This window comes from Protopterus annectens, chromosome 13.part0, assembly GCF_019279795.1.
Source record: "Protopterus annectens isolate FY-2018-M chromosome 13.part0, PAN1.0, whole genome shotgun sequence".
NCBI lineage: Eukaryota > Metazoa > Chordata > Ceratodontiformes > Protopteridae > Protopterus > Protopterus annectens.
In genome coordinates, this window is record NC_056747.1 from 864,190,957 (window position 1) to 864,213,371 (window position 22,415).

The window sequence follows — 22,415 nt, forward strand, 5'->3', positions numbered from 1 at the left end:
GTGAGAAAGTAAAAATTAAACATTTTAACAGAAGCTTTGTTTTATTTAGACTATCAAAGTCCGCCTCACAAGCCTTTTGAAATCACCTGAAGTGTTGGATTCAAAACAGGATTAAATGTACTTGGCCATCTCATTGTTCTCACACCTAAGATCAGTACCTTCAGTCTGATGCATTATATACTTCAAATTTATCCTTCTAACGTACAACTTAATCTGTGTAATTGACAATTCAAAGATACAAATGCAAACCCTCTTACTACATCATCATTTTCTGCCACAGTGAATAAACGATCAGATAAATTAAAAAATCAAATTAGCTTGTGCATTCTTACTAATCAACATCCTCTCGCTCTGCTTTTCCCTTTCTTTTTGGTGGCGTTTAGTTGATAATTTGCTGAAAGAGTTCCACTTCGGTCTCGTCCCTAGCCGAAAATAAGGAGATGAATTCCCACTGCAAGGCTGTGTAAATTCAGCTGCCTTAGTATTAGTGTTTGTCGTATTACTTGATTTGCTAGAAACTAAAGTGGCGTGTCCATTATCTATTACTTTATTGGTGAATTTCATACGGGTCTATATTAAATTCTCGAAAGCCGACAATGTCGAATCTGACATTGTCGACACGAGAACAGTGAAACTGCAGAACACAGAAGAGGTAAACAGACATCTCCGTAAGGGGAGATTTTCATTTACTTCAATATAGTGAAGTCTCGGAGTTGGTATATTTAAGTAGCAGAGGGTGTGGGGTGCAGGAGGGGGGGGGGATTGTCCCCCTGCCTACACCATTTAGTTTTTTTGTTTTTTGTGGAACATGCAATGTTTTTTTAACAGTTCGATCACCAAGGGTCGACCCTTTAGTGATTCGAACGGTTAAATATTCGATGTTCCAATATAGACCCATTTCATACAAGCAATTGGATTGGCTACACCAGTAACAGAGGGCATAACAGTAATATTGTCCAACTGGGATACTTGTTTGCTCACAGGCACACTTTTTAAATGCTGATGCTTGTTATAATTAACAAATCTTCTCCCACTTTCAATTACAAAAAGCTTGAGTCAGACTATAAGCATGTCTCTCTCTATCAAGTTTCTTGGATTTGGTGGCAATTCAAATAGCCACATGTTTATGAACTTTAATTGCAACACCTTTAACATAGTGTATGTGGCTATATGCAACACCCTGTTCTGATTTTTATGTCAGTAAAAGTATTCGGCCCCTTAGGGTTAGGACTAGGGAGTATATCAAAGCTATCATGGACAGGATGTTTAATGCCTGCAGCAAACACAGTTTTGTCTAATAATTTTAGAAAATTTAATTTTACAACTTTAGAGCATGTTTATGACAATTTGTTAATGGATGTAACAAAGTTCTGGAGACTCATGAGTTAAAATGGCATATTTTGCTGAGGGCGGACAGAAAATCCGGACTTAATGAACATATTAACATTGTTTGTTGAAATACTGCCTAAGAACTGACAATATGCCTAGATGAGGGAGACCGTTCAACAACTGGACAAGAAACATGGAGGACAGAAGTGCACCACAGACGTGGAATCACACCTGTAAATGGAGAATGAACTCTGAAAACTAGAAATAAGTCTGCAGTGATGGGTGGACACAAAAAGCAGAAGGGATGGACAAGTCAATGGAATACAGAAAATGGCAAAAGATCTAGATGATACAAAGGCATTTGAAGAACAGATACAAGTCTGGACAAGAGAATTATACTTAATACTGGAAATGGTCCTGGAGGAGGTAAAACGCCAAACTAAAGCGACAGCCTCAGCCACAAAACAGGTTTTCATACCAGACAGTGTAAACCACTTCCAATAGTCTTGACTCACTGTGATATCAGGTAGTATCATCTGTGCCAGGGAGAGTAGGGCAGTGCATGTGTAACATATGCCAGCATAGCTAGCTGGAGTTTTGTACACATTTTTATGACAAATGACTATTACACTGATTTGTACAGATGCCTGTGTTAAAAATGCAACAGTGGGTCCTGCTGGACAGAAGAGATAAACATGTATGTCGGACAGTATTATTAATACTGATTATAACTGATTAAATGTACATGTTTTAACAGAGAATTCTGGAAGGGGTTAATCTCAGTCCTGCTAATTTTGAAAAATAGGTTGAAAATTAAATGGGTTAGTTTAGGCCATAAAGATTTTATCTTACAGGTCTGGTTGCAGTCGGAGAGAAAACGGTTTGGGAAAACCAGGACTGGGAATCTTGCTGTATTGTCCTTAGGTGTGAACTATTTGCTACCCTAGAAGGGCGGAGGTTTTTGAAATTGTTTTATAGCTTTCAGATGCTGCAGCAGATCTTAGCAAAGATCCAGGTGTGTAGTGTACCACAGTTAGAGGACCAGATATGATGTCATTCTACAACCAGCAGTGAAATGATTTTTTGGTATTAATGAGAGATATGATGGAACTCTTGCAGCAGCACTTTATCTTCCCGATCCTGATAGGAAAGATCTCTGACATCTCACACAACCACACACATCATCTTGCCTTGCTGTAGTAAGTAACTTGTCTTTTTGGCTTTTCCCGGTTAGGGGTCGCCACAGCGAAACTCCGGTCCGCTAATGATTGGCAGCAGATTTTTTTCATGGTGCCGAGTTGCCAGCCCGACGCCCAACCTTCAGCAAAGGCACACCCATTCACGCATGTGTTTCGGAGGCCACTCGACCGTGGGGAGGACATTCTGACTCCACACAGAAGGCACTCCAGCCGTGAATCGAATAGGAGAACCTCTTGCTGTGAGGCAACAACGCTACCGCTGTACCACCACGGTTTATCCCAGTAAGTAACTTAACTAGGGAACATTAAGTAACTTAACTAGGGAACAGTAATTCTTTAGTCGGTAAGGAAAACATAGTGAGATTAGTCAAGTATCATTTTTCTGCATCTGTGTGAATCTATCCAACTGAAATTCTGGTGTTTATTTTGACTAGAGATTCAATATTCACATGTTTTCTATCCGATTATTTATTACTAAATATTTCTATACCTTTCATTGTAGCTGGTCTTTTAAAGAATACTTTTAACATGTTGAGAGTACTTATTTTAGTGACACTGTGGCCGCTCCTAAAAGTCTTGCTGCATTGGTCAAACTCTACCATTTGTACAAGTATTAATTTTTCTCAATATACTTAGGTACCATTGTTAGAGCCTCAGACTAGTTGACTAGTGGCAGCATAATTACCTTACAGTCTGGGCAGAGGAGACACAGCTGGTAAATCTCTGCCAGCCTTTCCCAGGTTTGTGTGTGAAGCTCAACCATCCAAGTGTGTATGTGTGTGTGTCAGCTACTTGGAACAGGGACACAGAGCTCCAAAGAGGTCAGCGTGGACTAATCTGAGGCCAAGAGACCAGCCACAGGTCTACAGTGTGTTCCCTGTGTGCTCTTAAGGGAAACTGTGCTTGCTGCAGAGAGCTGCCTCTGTAAATAGTGTGTGCATCCATTTTTGTTCCTTGTGGCTGTCCCTTACCAGTGTCACTGGAGTACACTGAGGCTCCTTGATTACTGGCCCAGAGCTGGGATCGTCACACTTACCTCTGTACAGGATGAGCATCTGAAATGGCAAAGATGGCATGTAAAAGCACTGGCACAGTTCCACCCCTACCTCCCAAGTCGCAGTGATCCAGTACGCCACGGCAAAAAAAATATTTCCCCCATGCAATCAGTGAGCATGCCTGATGATGTTAAATGCTTTTAAGGACAACCACTTGCCACTCAGAAATTAATTCCCTGGCGGCAGAATCACCTCACAGAATCAGGAGACTGCAATGTTACTGTATAGAGAATGCAAATACATGAGATCAAGCCAGTGTCTGGATATGAATACGATCTGAAGCACTGCTACGTTTATGACTGGGAGAACAACTATTTCTAGTACAGTTCATAGATTATGCACAGAATGCCTAGCAGCAACCCAGGGAGGCCAAGCCAGCAAAACAAACTGTGCACCTAACTAATCCATCTTCACAAATTCCCTCCTCAAAGGATCATAATTAAAGGACAACAACAGGATTCTATTATTAAATGCTCAACTTCTCTGTCCTTTGTCTTCTTATTTTTTTATGTTGCACAACTTATAAACAAAGGTATGGCACTTAAGTCCAAGGAAATCATTGCTCCAATGTATTCGGCATTCATCAGACCCATCATTAAGTACAATGCCTCCTTTGGTATGTACCTTACCAGGCATATCCAAACAATTGGAATGTCCACAGAGGTTCCTCACTATAAGAATACAGGGCACAAGTAATGTATCCTATACAGACCGCTTCAAAGCCCTACCTGTGTATTCTGTCTTCCTACAGGCTTTTGAGGGGAGATCTATGCCTGGCATACAGGGCATTGTCAGACCCCACTCTGATGGAACTCCTGCATATCCACATTACAAACAGCACCAGAATTACCCGTTCTGAAGATTTAAACCTTGCCTGTGGTATAAATAGGACCTGCTGGAGAGATTGGGTAGTCTCTGGGATACATACCTGTCTATGGTACAGGCTCCCTATGCATATGAAATAGAGTTCCTCCCTAACCCAATGCAACTTGGACAACTTGAAGGGAAACCGGAAATTCATCCCTGGTTTGGCACCCACGTCTCGTCTCTAATGGACAGTGATAACCTGGAAATGGTTCATCTCCCAGGCCCATGCTTACACTTATCAAGGGTATCAGAACTTGCCAGAGATTTGGGATGCATGGCTAGGCTTAAAAAGGCCCATGTAGTCATTAAACACCTATGAACCTATTTACTGTCCCTGCTATGAATAAACAATAATACAGCATTTAAAATGTTTTAAATAAGTTTTAGACAGACTGTTTCTCTCCACTAGAACAGTACCTTACTGTACTGTGGTGGTTTCACTTTCAAAAATCAAAAAAACTTTTATCCCATCCTGGAAAGGTTTGCTGCAGTCTCCAATACATTGATGTCATGAAGGCCAGTGAATACAGGTAGTTTTCTGGACAATTCCCTCCCCAAACAGACATCACCACAATAGTCCTAAAAACCCACCCATGCTATAATGTTACAGCTCTCTGGTCTTTCCCCTATCCATACAGAAAGTAAAAAGGCTAGAACAAGGAAACAGTACATGAGTCAAGTCTCCTGCTGTGTGCTGTCAAAGTAGCTAACAGCTCAAATTACTCTTAGCACACAGCTAGGGAAGTTAGGTGTGAAAGGGGATGGGAGAGGAGTCAAAGGAGTACAATTCAGGCTGCACAAAAGACTGCAGCGTACCCATTCTAAAAAGAAGCAGTAGTAAAAAGCACTTTGAAAGTCTGTTCTATGGCATTTGCACTGTTTCTGTTTTAAGTAGTCACTGAACGGCATGACATGTTACTTAGAACTAACTGAAAGACAGCAGTGTATTCATGTAAAAATCAATGCAGTGGCAGGAACTTTAGGAAGAAAAATGCCTGCATGATGTAATTTTTTTGTGGGATACCTACAGGCAAACTAAACAATCAGAATTACTTCAAGATGCCATACCCCATGTGCTCACACTCAGAAATTACGTATAAAAATATTTAAAAACTTGTAACTAGTCCCAGAGTGATGTTATAATGTTAAGAAATGCCAAACCCTGATAAAATAAACATGTGTTTTTGAGTCTGTGGGTTCTCCTTTAAGGAATGGTTTACCCAGCATACAAACATCAACTGTGGTCCTGGCCTCTGCCAGAGAAAGCAAAGCACTGTAGTTCAGATACAAAACAAATGGACAACTCCATTCACTAGGACTTCTTTCAGTGTGAAAGCAAACTCAGAAGAGAAGGCCAGTATACTTGTGTTTATGGCTAAGTTTCAGTAACTGGCTAGTAAGTACACTGTCTAGATTAGATGCCAGGAATAAAGAAATACAGAAGACCCAGAAAAAAAGCCAACCTACAAAAAGTGAGGAAGAAACACTGACTGGGGAAAGTTCTGCAGCTGTTCAGTAAAAAGCAATGCAACCTTCAGACATGACTTCTAGTAACCTACAGGAACATATAAGACAATTGCACAAATACCTGGTTACAATAAAACAAAACACTTGAGTATATCAACATAAACAATAAAAAGCTGGAAAAATGGAAGAAGCTTTAAACAGATATTCAGATGAGAGGATAAAGCTGCAAAAATCAGAGGTCGAAATGAAGAAAAGGCTGGTTGAATATAAAACTGCTCAGGAAGAGATGTTTCCAAATATAATAGAATTAGATAACAGAGCACGTAGGGAAAACCTGAGATTTTCAGCTATACGGAACAGACTATTAATTTTATGAAAGCACAAATGCACTCGTATTTCACAGGAGGAGTTGTTACTTGAAAGGGCACACCGTGTGTATGCTCCAAACCTAGCTATAAGAAAGCAACCTAGACCTTTACTAGTAAAGATACAATCCTACCAGCAGGAGTAGATTCTGACAAAACTGTGGCAGCAGGACAAAATACTAAAAGTGGGAGACAGCAGAGTGTTTGTGGAGAATGATTACTCATTGTACACCAGGCAGAAGAGGAGTAAATTCATTCCACTATTCAGGGCATGTTGAGACACAGGTGTGATATTCAAACTGTTGTGTCCAGCTGTCTTTATAATATTCTTCTCTGGAGGGACAAAATCATTGCTGATGAAGTGCATGCTAAGGAAGAAATACAAAAGTATGTCCAACAAAAAGTGAGCTGTGAAACAGGAGATTCTGCTTCTTGTTCTTCTGTAATGAAGACCACAGGAGAGACTGTACCTGTGAAACCTTCTCCAGTATTCCAACAGAAAATGTTGGAGAAGGAAGGGAGCACAAAAGTTGTCTACAAGAATCCAGAGTAAGTTGGAAATGAAGCAGAGGCAGGACTAAGGCAATGGTGAACAGTAAAAAAAAAAAAAACCGTTACTTACTGTGCGATTACAATGCAGTAATTATAAGTATGACAGAACAAGATAATCTGGAAATATTGGACCTTTTCACAATTTGTTGGACTTGCGGGGGACTCAGATATATGCCTTAATTCAGGTCATTAATGTTCAGAAAAATGCTTTGGGGAGGGGGAAGAGAGGTGAGAAAGCTAACTGTAAGCAAAGTAAACATTTTCTTTTTTTAATAGCACTGCATCTGTGGTGTATGGTTTTCTTTACATGCTATTTTTAAGTGTAAGGGGGATTTGTAAACAGGTGCTGCTTTTTTTTCTCCCATTTTCTTTCTTCTACAGTTTTGAGAAATATAGGCAGTGCAATGTAAAAAAAAAACAGCCTGGTTAAAAAGGCATGACAAAGTTAAAATAAATGCACTTTTTCTCATTCTTGCATGAGAAATGACTGGATTAAGGACTTTAGACTGCTTAGTTTTAAGAGAGAGCAAGTACACGAAAAAGAATATTGAATATCACAAGTCTTTTTTCTAGCAAATGCATGTATACTTAGTAGCAATTCTGTAGCTGGTCTTTATGTTTCCATGGAAACAATATGATAAAGAGAAACTGGTGACAATCTGATGGAAAAGGATTGGTTGAAGGGAAAAAGAAGAGAGAAATTGGCTAGGACATAATGTTCTCTGAAAACATCAGGGGACTTCCCAGCTGGGAGAGCTTTAAGGATAAGACAAAACCAATTAGACCTGAAGTAAAGTTTTCTCAGTTTTTTTTGGAAATGCAATGGAGATACCAATACAAACCAGTGCTTTTTTTGCTTTTTTTCCCCTTCTCTCTTTTTTTTCCCCTTCAGTTTTAGAAATGTAGGCACTGCAATGTAAAAAGGATGAGGAGAAAAGAGAACAGGGAAGAGGAAAGGTCTGGTCAAGAGAGTATGACACAAGAAAAATAAAAATAAATCAGTGTGCTTTTTTCCATACTTGCATAGGGAAATGACTGGGTTAATACCCTAGGCATTATCCAGTAACAAGTTTATTACAAAGCATGTATACTGAATATTATAAGGCTTTTTTTTTTCTGGTAAACAAGGTATCCTTAGCAGTTTTGTGTCTGGTTTGCATGTCACTAGAAGACAATTTGAAAAAGAGAAATAGCTTGATGAAAGTGTTTACTGAGAGCATTCAAGTGTTTTCTCAGCTGGGATAGGTATAGACAAAATCAAATAGCACTAATAGCACAGGCTGTACAATGCATCTTAGCATGACTAACCTTTCTTTTTGGTTAACTCCAGCCTGTGTGACTATCAACTTAAATCTTTTGTTCTTATTAGGAAGCAAAAACTTAAATATTTGAAGATGTACAAAATTTAATAACACACAAAACTGATAGATTTTTAGGGTGGTTGGGGGTTGTTTACCCTGTTTGAGGGCTTTCAAAAAACAAAAAAAAAAAAGTTATGAAAGATGTGGCATAGGCTCAAATGGATATGACAAGAAACAACTATATAAAGGCCAACCTGCCAAACAGTATATGCATGTAACATAAAAGTTGGAACTAGATATTTAACAAAAAAGCAGTTATACATAAAAGGTGGTAATTATTATATAAGAAAATAACACTTTCTGTAATGTCTTTCAATCTGAATAGTCTTACAAATAAGTATAAAAAAGAGAGTAGTGAACTATATCAAAAATTGTAGAGTGCAAATAGCTATAAGAGACATGCCAGGAAAGAATTGAACATGTGAATTTGATGAAGAAAGGTTTTCAAGCATGGTTATTCAGCGGAATATCTGGGGCAAAAGAAAAAGAGGTGCTCCAATAGTGACAGATGAGGAAAACAGATAATAATGGATGATGTATAGTACTAAAGGGCTACTGACAAGGAAGGAGAATTACACTGGCATGCATTTTCATTTCACCTAAAACTGCTATAATGGACATCAAGAAAATTCTGGGAGAAATAATCAGCTTTCAGCAAGGAATATTACTTATAGGTGGAGACTGGAATTTGGTTTGCAACAGTGAAGATGTGTCTACAGGGCCTAGAAGGGAAAATATAACAAAGGAGGGTAGATTTTTGAAGAAATTTATGAAAATGTTTAGCATGGAAGAAGTGCATTCAGTACTAGGAGTTCAGAGGGAATTTACACATTATTCGCCAAGATACAAAAACTGGGCTAGGCTAGACATAATTTATACCTCACAGGAACATGTGCATTTAACTGAATATCTGGACATGCACCCAATAACTATTTCAGATTATGTGCCAATAATAACCAAAATAAAAACGCACGGTAATGAAATAAAAATGACACTGGTGCTTTCCCAGCTATTGGTTGAAGAGAGTGGAATTTAATGAATGCATTCTGGAATTAATTCAGGAGCTAATAGAGAAGCAAACATTTCTTCTGAAAATATAGCTAGGCAGTGGGATAAAATTAAAGTGGAGTTTAAAACTAGGTAGAAATAAAGGAAAGGGAGATATGGTTAAGAAGTAAAGAATTATTTAGAGGGACTGACAAATGTTAAAAGTATTGCAAAATGGGGGAATCTCTCAGAAGAAAAGGAACAACTGCAGAATGCTAAACAGAAAATAAGGGATTACCTCAATAATATGCACGAGTTTAGAAAGATTACTATTAAGCAACTGTTTCTGATAATAATTCTACAGCACAAAAACTTTTAGCAACACAACTCAGGCAACAGAAAGTAGAAAGGGTCGTCACCAAGCTTAGGGAGCCTATAACAAGGAAGACAGCAAGATATCCTGTAGAAGTATTAGAAATATTTCGGAAATGTTATGAAAGTTTGTATAAAGCAGAGAAATATGGAAATTAAGAAAAGGTACAAATTAAAACGTTTAAGAAGAATTAAATATGTCAAGGCTAGAGGAAGATGAGGCTCAATTACTAACAGCTAGGATGTTAGTGAGAGGAGATAAAAATGGCTATGTATAACCAATCTACAGGAAAGTCCACAGGAACAGACAGTATTCCTGTGGAAGTTTGGAGGGAAAAAAATTAAAGCTCTGGAAGGTTTTAACAGTATTTTAAGAGGAAAAGTACCAGCATCCTGGATGAAAGAGGTGGTAATGGTAATAACCTACAGAGTGTAAAGATCCATTGGATCCAGCTTCATACAGGCCCATTTCACAATACTAAACCATGATTATAAAGTAATCTATAATGGCTAAAAGAATGGCAAAAGTGATACCAAAACCAATAGATATGGGTCAGTGTGGTTTTACGGAGTGGAGGCAAACATATGACAATATTAACAACAGTGATGATCCAGAGGGAAGCAAAATTTAAGAAAATACCACTGTTACTGGTGGGTTTTGATGCAGAGAAAGCATCTGACAGACTGGGACTTGATGAGTAGGGCAATGGAAGCATTTGCTTTCCCATCTTTTCAGGATGCAAAATTAATGAAACTAATAGAAAGGCAATAGTGGGAAATTATGTACCCACACGCAAATTTTTCCAACAATATCCATATTTATGGGGGCATGATAAAATGTAGTAGTACGGATTAGAAATGACTCGGTTGTGGCAGCTAAGGATATGTGGGAAGAGACTAAACAGAAGAAAATACAAAACTTAAGAAACTGGAAGCTATGTTACATGGCTCTGGATACCAAGACTCAAGCAATTAAAATGTTTTAGTCCATTTAGTCTTATACACAGGTCCAGCATATTTTTATTAACTAGAGGAGGAGCTGTGTATAGCAATTAAAAAAAAAAAAAAAAAAAGGAGTTAAAGGATTTTACCTGGGAAGGGAAAACAGTAAGGGTCAAGTGGGATAAGTTGATTCTTCCAATACAACAAGGCGGACTAGAATTGCCCAATTTGAGGGGGTATTTTAGAGCAAGACAGTTAAGGCTCTTATATCTAGCACAAGCAGAAAACAATAATTCAAACTGGATAGTAATGAGGATGATGATGATACAGGGGGTAAGCTCAAGAAATAAGGAGAGATTGGGATTCTGGATGCAGACTCTTAAGGAGAACAACAAGAATCATACAGAGTATTGTATTCATAAAATAGCAGGGAGTATTCTAAGAACTAAACCAGCACAAGAATGGAGGGGGAAGAAAAAAAAAAGAAAAATATTCTGCCGATAGGAATGACTGTGGTTAAGGATAGGATACAGATAATAGGCAAGAGCGGGCTGGAATTTACTGGAGAAAACTGGCAAAGAAACAAGGTATTGGGAGCAAATAACTTGAAAGGGAAAGGTAATAGAATGGGAAGAGGCCAAGAATTTACTTGGACTGCAAAACAGAGATTGGATTCCCTATCAAGGATTGATATCAGAATACAAGCAAAGAGAAAGAAATATGGGGCTCTTAAATGAAAGACCAGCACTCATAGGAGTTTTTAAAACAATCTAGAACAGAAAGCTGCTGTTAAAAGGAATAATTAATAGAACATATAAAATATTACATAACTATAAGACTTGATCAAAGGAACTTAGAAAGGATTGGGAAGAGAGACTGGATAAGCACTTCTCAAACAGACAAGGCGGGGGGCATATATGTGCATCTCCCAAATATGCAACAAGATGATCCTTGCCTGTAAGTGTTAACATAGGTACTTTTATACCTCAAGTACACTCCAAAGATTTTTTCCTAGCAAATGTTGGAGGTGTGACAGGGCAGGAAAGAGGTAACTGGGAATGTATGTTTTGGGAGTGTTGCGAGCTGGCAGACTTTAGGAATTCCCTGCTGCTCTGTCAGAGATGCTGGATGAGTGGACTGGATTAACTGGGAAGCAGATTTTTTTGAGCAATGACATAGAATCGGAATTGCCTAAACATAGTAAGGCCTTGCGGAGTCTAATTATGGTGGCTGCCAAAAAAGCAGTTACTAGAAAATGGAAATCAAAGTCTAGACCAACTTTATTAGAAGTAGTGAATATAGTAACAATGACAAAATTGGAATTGGGATCTTTAGAAAAGGGGTATGAGCAAAGTACATAGGAAAAAAATGGAAATTGTGGGAATAATATATGCAGAAAATGAATGAGGTTTAAGAGGCAGGATTTGAATGAGCCATATGATGCTTAACTGACCATGACTAGATAGATAAATGATATATAATGTTTGTAATTACAGTAGTTTTAATGGCATGTGATGTATAATGTTTGCAACTGAAGTGGTGTCACTGTTTTTCATTTATATAAATGTAAGATTGCATAGGTCATATGCGATAATTTAATAAAGACGTTTACTGGGAAATAAATGGACACTACTCCAGTAAAAGAATGCCAATTACCAATAGAAAGCCAAGTACCAACGTACATACAACTCAAAGAGTACAGGGCTAGGAAGGGAGGGAGCAATGCAGCAGAATAAATGGAAGAATGGAGGCTTAAAAAGCATGGAGCTTGACACTACTAGAATATCAAGAAATCCGAGAGACTCTTGAGAAGGGGAACAAACTATCGCTACTGAATTGTTGAGATTTGCAGACAACAGAAAAAAAACAATGTTCGAAGAATGTAAGATTTCAGGGAGAAGCAGACATAATGATGGAAAAAAAAGTGATGACCAATGTGCCAAGGAGGTGTTTAGCTTTCTAGACGCAGATAAGTAATTCATCTGGCTACCTGTGCAAATAAAAATCAGAAAATGGAAATCTGTAAGACCTGTAATTGTCAAGTGCACCTTTTAATGACAAGTACTAATCTGTGCAGAAGCTTAAAAAAACACCTCTGCAGAGCATGCACTTCTAAACTCCTATTAATTACCTCTTCAGTACATATTGCAAAGCATTACTTGGCTGCTTACAAAAATCAGTCCTCCATTAGTACAGCTATTATTTCATCTTCTGCTTTAAAGGAACATTTGGCTGTTGCACTGTCACCCCACAAAAGAATGAAGGACCAAAAGTCAATGTACTTGCTAATAACTATTACGCTAGTACTCTAACTTAAACTTACAGCAGTACCTTCTTTTTTCCTCCTCTTTTTCTTTTTTGAGCTCTCCACACGCTTTCTTTTTTCTAAAGAAACAGGGGCTTTGTTCATCTCTCCCAATTCATCACTACTAGGTATCACAGTTTTTATTTCAGTCTTGCTCTTCCTCGTTCCACATTTGTTTTCCTCTTTTGTATCATTCTGCTTAGTCCCAAAAAAATCAAGTCCTTTAGCTGACTTTGAAGTTTTGCTGAAATCAATGTCTTTTGACTTTCCCACCTTTATAAACAAATAAATAAAAAATTAGAACATTTTATGACAAATAAGGTTGGTCAATTCATCTCAAACCAGTGGCACAACAAAAGCCTGGATCTCAAGTTAACAGTGAAAAGTCTCGTTGTGTTCTGTATTGGAAGCAGCAGTAGCCTCCAAACAGTTTACTAAACATATTATTCAAAACTGAATAAAGAATTTTATTCTACCAACTGTTAATAATCGGTGCTTGATATATGGCCTTAAAAGTGTAAATAAGTACCTTTAAGGCAGCAACTGTACTTTACATACTGCCAAATTAAATGCAAAGGTCTAGGACAGCACCACCAAATTGGTTACACAAACTATCAAGAAATACCTTAAAAGCAAGAAATGGATGCACACATTTTAACAAGTATTAGTTTAATACATAAAGGAAAAACACCAGTAATGTAGTACATAAAGTACGACCAGCAACAGTAATAAACTACTGGCAACTTACAGCCAGAATATATGAGTTTTGGACACAAGACCCACTCAACCCCTCCAAAAAAAAAAAAAAGCTTTTCCACAACTTTATTAGAAATGTTACCAACGAAATGTGAATCCTCACATTTACAGCAGCTAACACACCTACACATGACTTTACCACTTTTATTAAGCAGTATACACTTAACAAAACTGTAGGACTATTAAAAACAGATACGCGCATATATGGAAAGCTACAATTCTTCTTCTTTCGGCTTTTCCCAGTTAGGGGTCGCCACAGCAGATCACCTGTCCGCTCATGATTGGCAGTGGAGTTTTACGGTGTCGAGTTGCCAGCCCGGCGCCCAACCTTCCAACCTTCCACAGAAGACACACACATGCACGCACAGCACACCTAGGGGCAATTTAGGGTGTCCAATCCATCTACAGCATGTCTTTGGGATGTGGGAGGAAACCGGAGGAAACCCACTCGACCACAGGGAGGACATGCAGACTCCACACAGAAGGCACCCCAGCCACGGATCAAACCGAAGAACCTCTTGCTGTGAGGCGACATCGCTAACCGCTGCACCACCACGGCCGCCTATGTGGAAAGCTACAATACTTCCTTAAAAATTTCCTTAACAAAATCAGCTTTTACCATAGACAAGTCATGAGGCCTTTCCTTGTACCTAGTCCACAAAATCATCCTCCAAATACACACAGTAAAAGGGGGCTACTTAGTAAAGCATTTTATCACCAACAAATACCTTACTAACATACTTGTACAAGAATAAGAGGTTTTCAGATTTGATTAAGAGCTTTAAATTTACTAACTACCTTTGAAGTAATTTTGTTGTGGGAAATTTTTATTATTAGGGGAAACTTCTACAACCTTAACAGATTTCAACTAGAAATGCCCAAACAAGTGCCATGCAACTATCAAATTCTTCTATTGGAAAATTACATAAAGATCTGCCCAAACAAGCGCCATGCAACTATCAAATTCTTCTATTGGCAAATTACATAAAGATCTGCAAGTACATCACTACAGAAAAGGCCTAAATTGAAGGAATTTGCCTAAAGGAAGAAAAAAAAAATGCTTAAAAATTGAACATCTACAACTGATTCTGAAGCATTGTAAAGGACACGTGGAAACTGACTAAAAAGCAACCTTGTATAATATGAAAATAATGATTCCAATGCAACGCTAACACTTAAAACACAAGTTGACATCCAATGCAGCTTCATAAAATTTCTTCAGTGGAGAAGTGCACTGATCACACTGGACCAATTTCAGGCACAGCCTGGTTGGATACGAACAAATGTAGGTGAAAAAAATACTTACAAAAAGATTCACTACTTCCAAGGCATGGATCAGCAGCAAAGGACTGTAACAAAAACAAATGTTTTTCTTTCTGGGACCACACTTTTTCTAGATCTAATCTGCTACAATGAGTTGAAATTGCTGAAAAAAATGGATCTTGTGAAGCTGTAAAGGTCAAAATATCTGGAGATCTTATTAGGGAGTTACAGAAGGATCAAGCAGCATACAAATTGAGTACTTACACAATCTACATCAAGGCACAGTATACACCAGCAGAAAGTTCTTCAAAGAATTAAAAATGAAGCATTTAGCCAATGCTGTCCCTATTTCTAAAGCTAAAATATTTGGGACTGTGGTCTACATAAACCCGTAACTGTTTACCATCACAAATCCAAGTATGCCTACATCGAACTTGCAGGATCTTCAGGTGGAAACAATGGAATCCACCCATACCATCGAATTATCGACTTCCTCCTGCCCCAAGACAGGACCCATGTTAGCACTTGTTTCTGTATTTGCGAGAGTAGGATGCTTCCTAATTTGGTACAATTTCAGGGTTGATCCTGAACGGTGTTGTGGGTTTCAATGATTCTACCTCAAAATCCTGCAAGTTTAGTGTAAACATACTTGGATTTGTGACAGTAAACCTACAACAACAAATACCCTTTACATTTATAAAAGGTAGGTTCAAAAATTTGCTATCTTCTACAGTAAAAGAAAATTAGTTTACATAAACTTAACTGCCTCAGCCATAGATGCAAGACTAAAATGTGCCAACTGTCTACACAATAAATGCTTTACAGTCACATTAACCCTCTTCTGCAACTGCATGTACCAAGCAGTAACTTAAATCCTTAACTTTTCATCCTCTAAATAGAAATAAAATCCTACAATAAATTCTGTGAATATATTTTTCATCATTACATCCAATATGAATAAACTCCTTGCAAATTAAATCATAGGTGGGCATATCTACTGTTCAAGACAATTCTTAATCACCTACTTAAGTTAAGGAAAATAAAATATTAATTTCATGCAAATTATATAATATTGGAGTCAATGAAAATGATTAAGAAAAACATATATATACTACAATGCAAAACAATGGAAATGTTACTATGGTTTGTTTAAGCTGGGTGTGGGTATATCAGGATTTTCCTATGGCTGGTGTGGTTTGGACTACTACATCTTGTTTTCTTCCATACGTTACAAAGACATGCTTCTGGAGAGTTTCTCACTGGGCCTCTGCTGAAAATTGGCTTATTCCAAGTCAGACTTTCCAGATAAAAGTTAAATACATAAATAAATATATTTTTGAACTGTTGGTATTGGGTGATCCAATGTGATATAAACATTGTCAGTGTTTTGTGGCTCATGCTTCCAGTGTTTCTCAGCTACTTCCATATTACAGCGTTTACACAACAACCAGAAGTACTAGCATGTGTCGATTTCAAGTAACAACCAAATAAATCAAAAATGCTCGCATAGTGTTCTCCCAGTCTTGGTAAATCAGTTTATTGAAACAAACAACCATCAAGAAGTATCAAAAGAAAAAGAATACTTTTAATTTGTTCAAGAAACATAGCTTTCAAGCAAAACAGTTAAAAGTTAAGTGATTTTGTTCTTAATGGTAGATTACTATTACACAATACAGTTATCCAACATAAATTCCTAAAAGTCAAGTGAGAACTGAACAATCAAAATTCAGTTGCCACAGAAAACTGGTAGAAGCATAGGATGTAATGGGATTTCAATAATCATTCAGTTGCCTACCAAAGAATCAGTACCCTTCACTCACATAACTAGTAAATAAAAATGTAAAAAAAATAGCCATACCAATAACTATTCCTCATACTGTAGTCTTGTACCTTAAAAAAAAATCTTATATGAAACTTAAGAAAACCTTAACAAAAAAAAAAAAAACTTGTAAAAAACATATAGATTTTTTTTAAGTTTGTTTCTAAATAAAATGTGGCAGTGTACAAAGTATCTCACTCTTCATGTTCAATGCAGGTGTAACAAAAATATGTCCGCTGAGTCCCGGGAAGTTGCCAGCATTAAACTTAAGTTGCAATTTTAACTCTTTATATTCTAAAAAGTTTTCCCAGTTTCCTCCCCTTTCATGAGCAGGAGTGATCTTTAGGATGCCGAATAAACATTTCTTAAAACCTTGGCATGCCACAGAATGTCTATACAACACATTTAGTTTTTTTTATATCTTAGTTGTGTTAGTACATACTTTTCCCTTAGGGCCTGCTCAGTCCTTCCGACATAAATAGGACAACTGGTGCAATTTGCTAGGTAAATCACCCTCTTAGTATGACAGTTCCCTTTAACTAAATTTATCTTAATGCTCGTGTAGCAATCCAAACTGATATTGGGGGTGTCCATAATGTAACTGTACTGATTAGAGCTCCCACATTTTAGTGCCAATATCAGTATTATTTCTACCAGATTGATTGTGTTCTACAAATTTCTCAGTGTTCATACCAGTTATATGTATATGGGTTTCTCTCCCAATTTGTGGTAAACATCATTATCTATCTTAGATATTTATTATTATTTATTTATTTTACATTTGTTAACCGGGATTGTCCACTAGACACAGGTCCATTTTCAGTGGAGGCCCGGGGACAAAAGCTCCACACACATGAATAACGTAAGAAAAAACTACAAAGTTTACAAAGTACATTTAGATACAAAATGCAGTGAGTCTTAATAGTAGTATATTCATACATAGCAGTCACAATTAATGAAAACAGAGAAATCTTACAGTAATAGTTTCATCATTCCATATTTTGGATACATAATTAGAAAAGAGGGCATCACCTGCTGTATTACTTAGTTACTGTGAGAATAAGTTTGTTACTGGAGAGAAGAGTTCTGTTATTGGTGTGGAGGAGAAGTAGGCAATGCAGGGTTTTTTTCTGGTTGATATAAAATGTTATGGGCTAGAGAGAGTTGGTTGTAATGCAGGAGTTGAAGTTCCAGCCAGTTGAGTAGCTTCAAGGATGAGCAGTGGTGAGATCTAAATGGGGAGTCAAGAGGCAAATCTAGCTATTTTGTTATAGCAGGAGTCAAGCTTAGCTAGGTTTGCTTTTCTAAGGTTGGATAGGTGAGGCACAGAGGAGGGTAGAAATAAGGTGAGCGTGAGATATAGTAGCTTTTGTTTTTTTGGATAAGAAATTGTCAATTTCTATAGAGGGTACCTAGTTTTTTGTGAACTTTCTTGATGGTGTGGGAAATATGAATATCAAATCTTAGATTATCAATCTCAAAGCCAGGGAGTTTGGCATGCTCTGTAGGAGAGGTAGTAGTTTTGTTACTAGACATGATATTAAAGGTGAAAGTTGAACAGGTGGACCTAGTGGGTTTAAAGAGAAGTAGTTTGGATTTAGCTGGGTTTAGGATGAGTTGGATATTGGATAGCCATGTTTCTATAGAGAGGAAAGATTCCAGAGTTAATGTGTGAAGTTCTTGTAGTGAGGAAGCTGCACAAATTAACGTAAAATCATCAGCGTATTGGATGACAGATGCTTTGGGAGTGGAGGAATGAAGCTTATTGTTATAGATGGTGAACAGCAGAGGGCCTAAAACAGAACCCTGGGGGAACACCAAGATTAATTGGGAGAGTTCTTGTTTCCACAAGACTGCTTGCTGACAGCCAGCTAAACAGCTCTGGAATCAGGCTATGGCAGGAAGAGAGAGTCCTAATTCAGACAGTTCTTTGATAAGAATGTCATGCCTTACCATATCAAAGGCCTTTGAGAGGTTAAGAAAAGTGGCAGAAAAATTTACCAGCATTTCTATGGGGGTTTACTGTATTGGAGAAGGACAATAAAGCAGTGGTGGTACTATGGAAGTGTTGGAAGCCATGCTGGGTGTTTGATAAGAGCCTGTGTGTGCAAGTAGTGAATCATTTGGAAGTGTATGCACTTTAAGGACTTTTGCTAGAGGGGATAGAATTGATATAGGTTGGTAGTTTGTAAGCTCTGTGGAGTTATCTCCTTTATGTAGGGGGGATTATGTGAGATATTTTCCCTATCTCTGGGACGGTGGCGTCTGAGAAAGATCTGCTAATTAGAATGGCTATAGGGTAGGCCACCGCATCGGCAACAATTTTTAAGAATTCCCCTGGTAATTTGTCAGCAGCCAGAGTAGTGGGCTTAATTTGTTGAGGTACTTTTTTATCCTATCTATAGAGACTGATTGGAATTTGAAGGAGCTATTCCTTATGGGAGTAGTGATGGGTTCAGAGGAATGGTGTGTGTGTTGATTTTTCTGTTGGTTGACTAGGTTCAGTATTGTTTTAGTAAATAATTTATTAAATTGAGTGGGAATGCTGTCAGAGTTATTTACTAAGGTGGGAGGGGGGGGGTACCAGTTTTGCCTGGTAGTAGTAATTTGTTAATGGCTGCCCAAAATGTTTGAGGGCTATTTTGGTGTTTGAAGATTGGAGTAGTAATTAATTTTGTCAAGTTTTACTAGTTTCTTAGCTTTATTCCTAAGCTCCTGATATTTTGGTTTTGCAGCTGGGGACTTAACAGTTTTCTAGTGATCCCATGCTTTATCTCTAGCTTTGAGGAGGACTTTGGTTTCTTTGCTAAGCTGTGGAGTGGGATTAGATCTGGTTCTTATGATTTTAGGAGGGGCGTGAAGATCTAATACATTTAAGAAGGTGTTATTAAAGTAACTACCTCATTTAATTCCAGGTATTTCAGGAGTGCCCAACTGCAATGTTTTAGTTCTACTGTGAAATCGATGGGGTTAAAGTTCTTTTTCTTTCTAATAAAATGATAGACTCTACACCTTGGGATTATGGTTGCGTTGTTGTAGAAGGAAGGTTGGCAGATGGTCGCTTAGGCCATCGGGGAGGCAACCTGCAAGAGAGGGGTGGCTAGGTTTATTAGTTAAAATCCAGTCAAGGATTGGTTTCCTGTTAGTTGTCTTGTCAATTCTTGTTGGAGTTTGGATGGCTTGGATAAAGCCATGGAGATTAATAGGATTTGTTGGAGTGGAAGAGTTACAGGATAGCCAATCTATATTAAAATCACCCAGAATGATGGTTTCATTTTGGAGAGAGAAACAGGACCAATGCAGCAGATTTTCTAGAGTGTGTATATTGTTGCCAGAAGGTATACAGTATCTAAATTATATTTATTAGTTTTTTTGGAGTTGAGTTGCAGTTGGGTGAACAATATTTTTGCATTGTCAACAGAGGGATACTATACTGCATACTTAGTATTTACACTGTGATATGGTTCTTAAATATAGCAATGCCACCATCTTTTTTCTCCTTTCTATCCTTCCTTAGTATATTGTATCCTGGGGGGGATAATTTCATTGTCGTCGATATGTGGCTTTAGCCAAGTCTCAGTTATAACCACTATGTCTGGCAAGTATAGAGAAAGACAGGTGTGCAGGTCATAGATTTTGTTGGGGATACTTCTACAGTTTATATTTAGAAACAGTAGGTCAGTAACTTTCCTAGGAAGTTGATTTAGACTACTGGATATGCTCCAGTTGTTCTTAACAATGTATTTGATGTGCTTGTTTGTTTCTTACCATCAACTGAATTATTCAAGAAGACTGGGAGAATACTACGTGAGAATTTTTGATTTAGTTTACACAATGCCCACAGCAACAGTCTTGCCACATTACTTTGTATTTCAGTATACAGACCCTCAGTGATAACTGTGACACACCCAGCATCAAGATGGACAACTGTTTAGAACTTGCATTTGTCCATTTCTCCCACTTTTTATATACACACTTTGCAAATCAATATGTATGTAACTCAGTAGTTTGGGTCATAATTAGCCCTTGGTTTCTACTTAATCATCCTGACTCAAATCTCTGTCAACATATGGTCATTCTAAAAATTATTTTTACTTGACATTATATTTATTGACTTTCCAATTGTCTTTAAAAATATAAAGAAAAGAACAAGAAGAAAAATATTCTTCGGTACTTTCACTTGTCTGATTCATGTCTACTTCTGGACCAAGTTCCATTCTTACTCCTTTCCAAAATGCTTCTACTAAATCAAGCAAGGATGTCAACTTAGTTTTAAAGCATGGGGAGGAAAGACATGTATGCAGTAACAATTTCAGACCTATAAATGAAAAGGCCTAGAAAAGGTCCACACTTCCTTCAGACAGAGGAATATATAATCTCGGTATGTACTATTTTTTTTATATACCAATCGATAAGCATGAAGTACCTATTCTTGTCGAACTGATTCAGTTGTTGGAAGCCAGTCTATCACACCAAAACTTAAAGAGACAAATAGAAAAATATATAATAAAAGGAATACAGAAAAACAAAGCAAGTCCTCCTATCTCAGTTACTTAAGTTCCTTTTAGCACTATTTGGCAAATATATTTAGCATAAGCAATTTTTCTCTGTAGTTGGCTTTAGTGCTCTCAATAGAAGCGCACAATTTTTTTTACAGTATATTACTGATTGGTGGTGCCTGCTTTAAGCAGACCACAATCATCCTACCTCCAATTCTCAACCACCCCTACTTCTCTACATTTATACAAACCTTAACCTCTCCTCTTCCTTCCAAAACTATTTACCATCCCTCCTTGTCAACCTATCTCCTCCACTTTGATAGTTCTCACACCCGCACTAACGTTCTATTTCCTATATTTTTCATATAACCACACACTACAACTATAATTCACTACCAAACAGTTCTATTCTTTGCTCTTCCTGTCTCAACTGATATACTCTCATCCACCCATCTACTTTTTCTTCAAAATTAATAATTTACCTATCCGAACTTCAACCTCTAAATGACTTTTCCCTGTCCATCTGTTCTTCTCCATCCAGTCTCACCATTCTATACATAACGTTCCTCATGCCCCCTTCCTATATTATTTTTCTATTTCAGCCAACATCACATCATGAACTAACTACACCTGGAATTCTCTCCTCAATTAGTATGCTGTCTACCATAACGATCTTTATCTTGCCACATCAATACTCCATTTCTCATATTCTCTTTGTCAGATTCATAGTGTGTTACCCCCTCCCCCTGTATTTGCTCAAAACTAAAACCAGGAGAAACTAATCACCATAATCAAGTTACTTCTATACAATATGTACTCCAATATCTTGTCTCTCGGTGGTGATATAAACCTAAACCCAAGGCCACACACCCTCCCTATCCCCCAACCTCACTCTAGTATCCTCTGATCAACTAAAATTTCTCTTCCTACATACAAGTAGCAAAAAACTAAATTTCCAGCCTGGATCACACAGTATTTCTGACACCTGCAAGTTCAGAAACCTGGCTAAAACCTCATATAAACGACAAACCCTTCCCCTGGGTTCAATCCCCCACAATAATCCAATACCTCTACTTAGTAAAGTTGAGCTCATCTCTTACTTCAAGCAAAACAATAAGAATTTCTGAATAATTGTTTTATACATATGCTGTGGCAACAATCTACTATTGAAGATTAGATAACACAGATTATAGCACAGGAAACCATTTTAGGGAATGTTAATACTGACTGGCAGAAATATCACACTTCCCTACAAACAGCATTAACCTCCATGGCTT

The 22,415-nt window shown here is 37.6% G+C and overlaps 1 protein-coding gene across 1 annotated transcript in view; it reads right to left on the minus strand.

The window, feature by feature from the left end:
* Positions 1-22,415, minus strand: part of DDX52 (DExD-box helicase 52) — a gene marked incomplete in the record, with an annotated part of 916,355 nt that overhangs the window by 882,078 nt on the left and 11,862 nt on the right. The window contains 1 exon segment of the mRNA XM_044054582.1: positions 12,828-13,074. Within this exon segment, the coding sequence (XP_043910517.1) occupies positions 12,828-13,074 (247 nt within the window).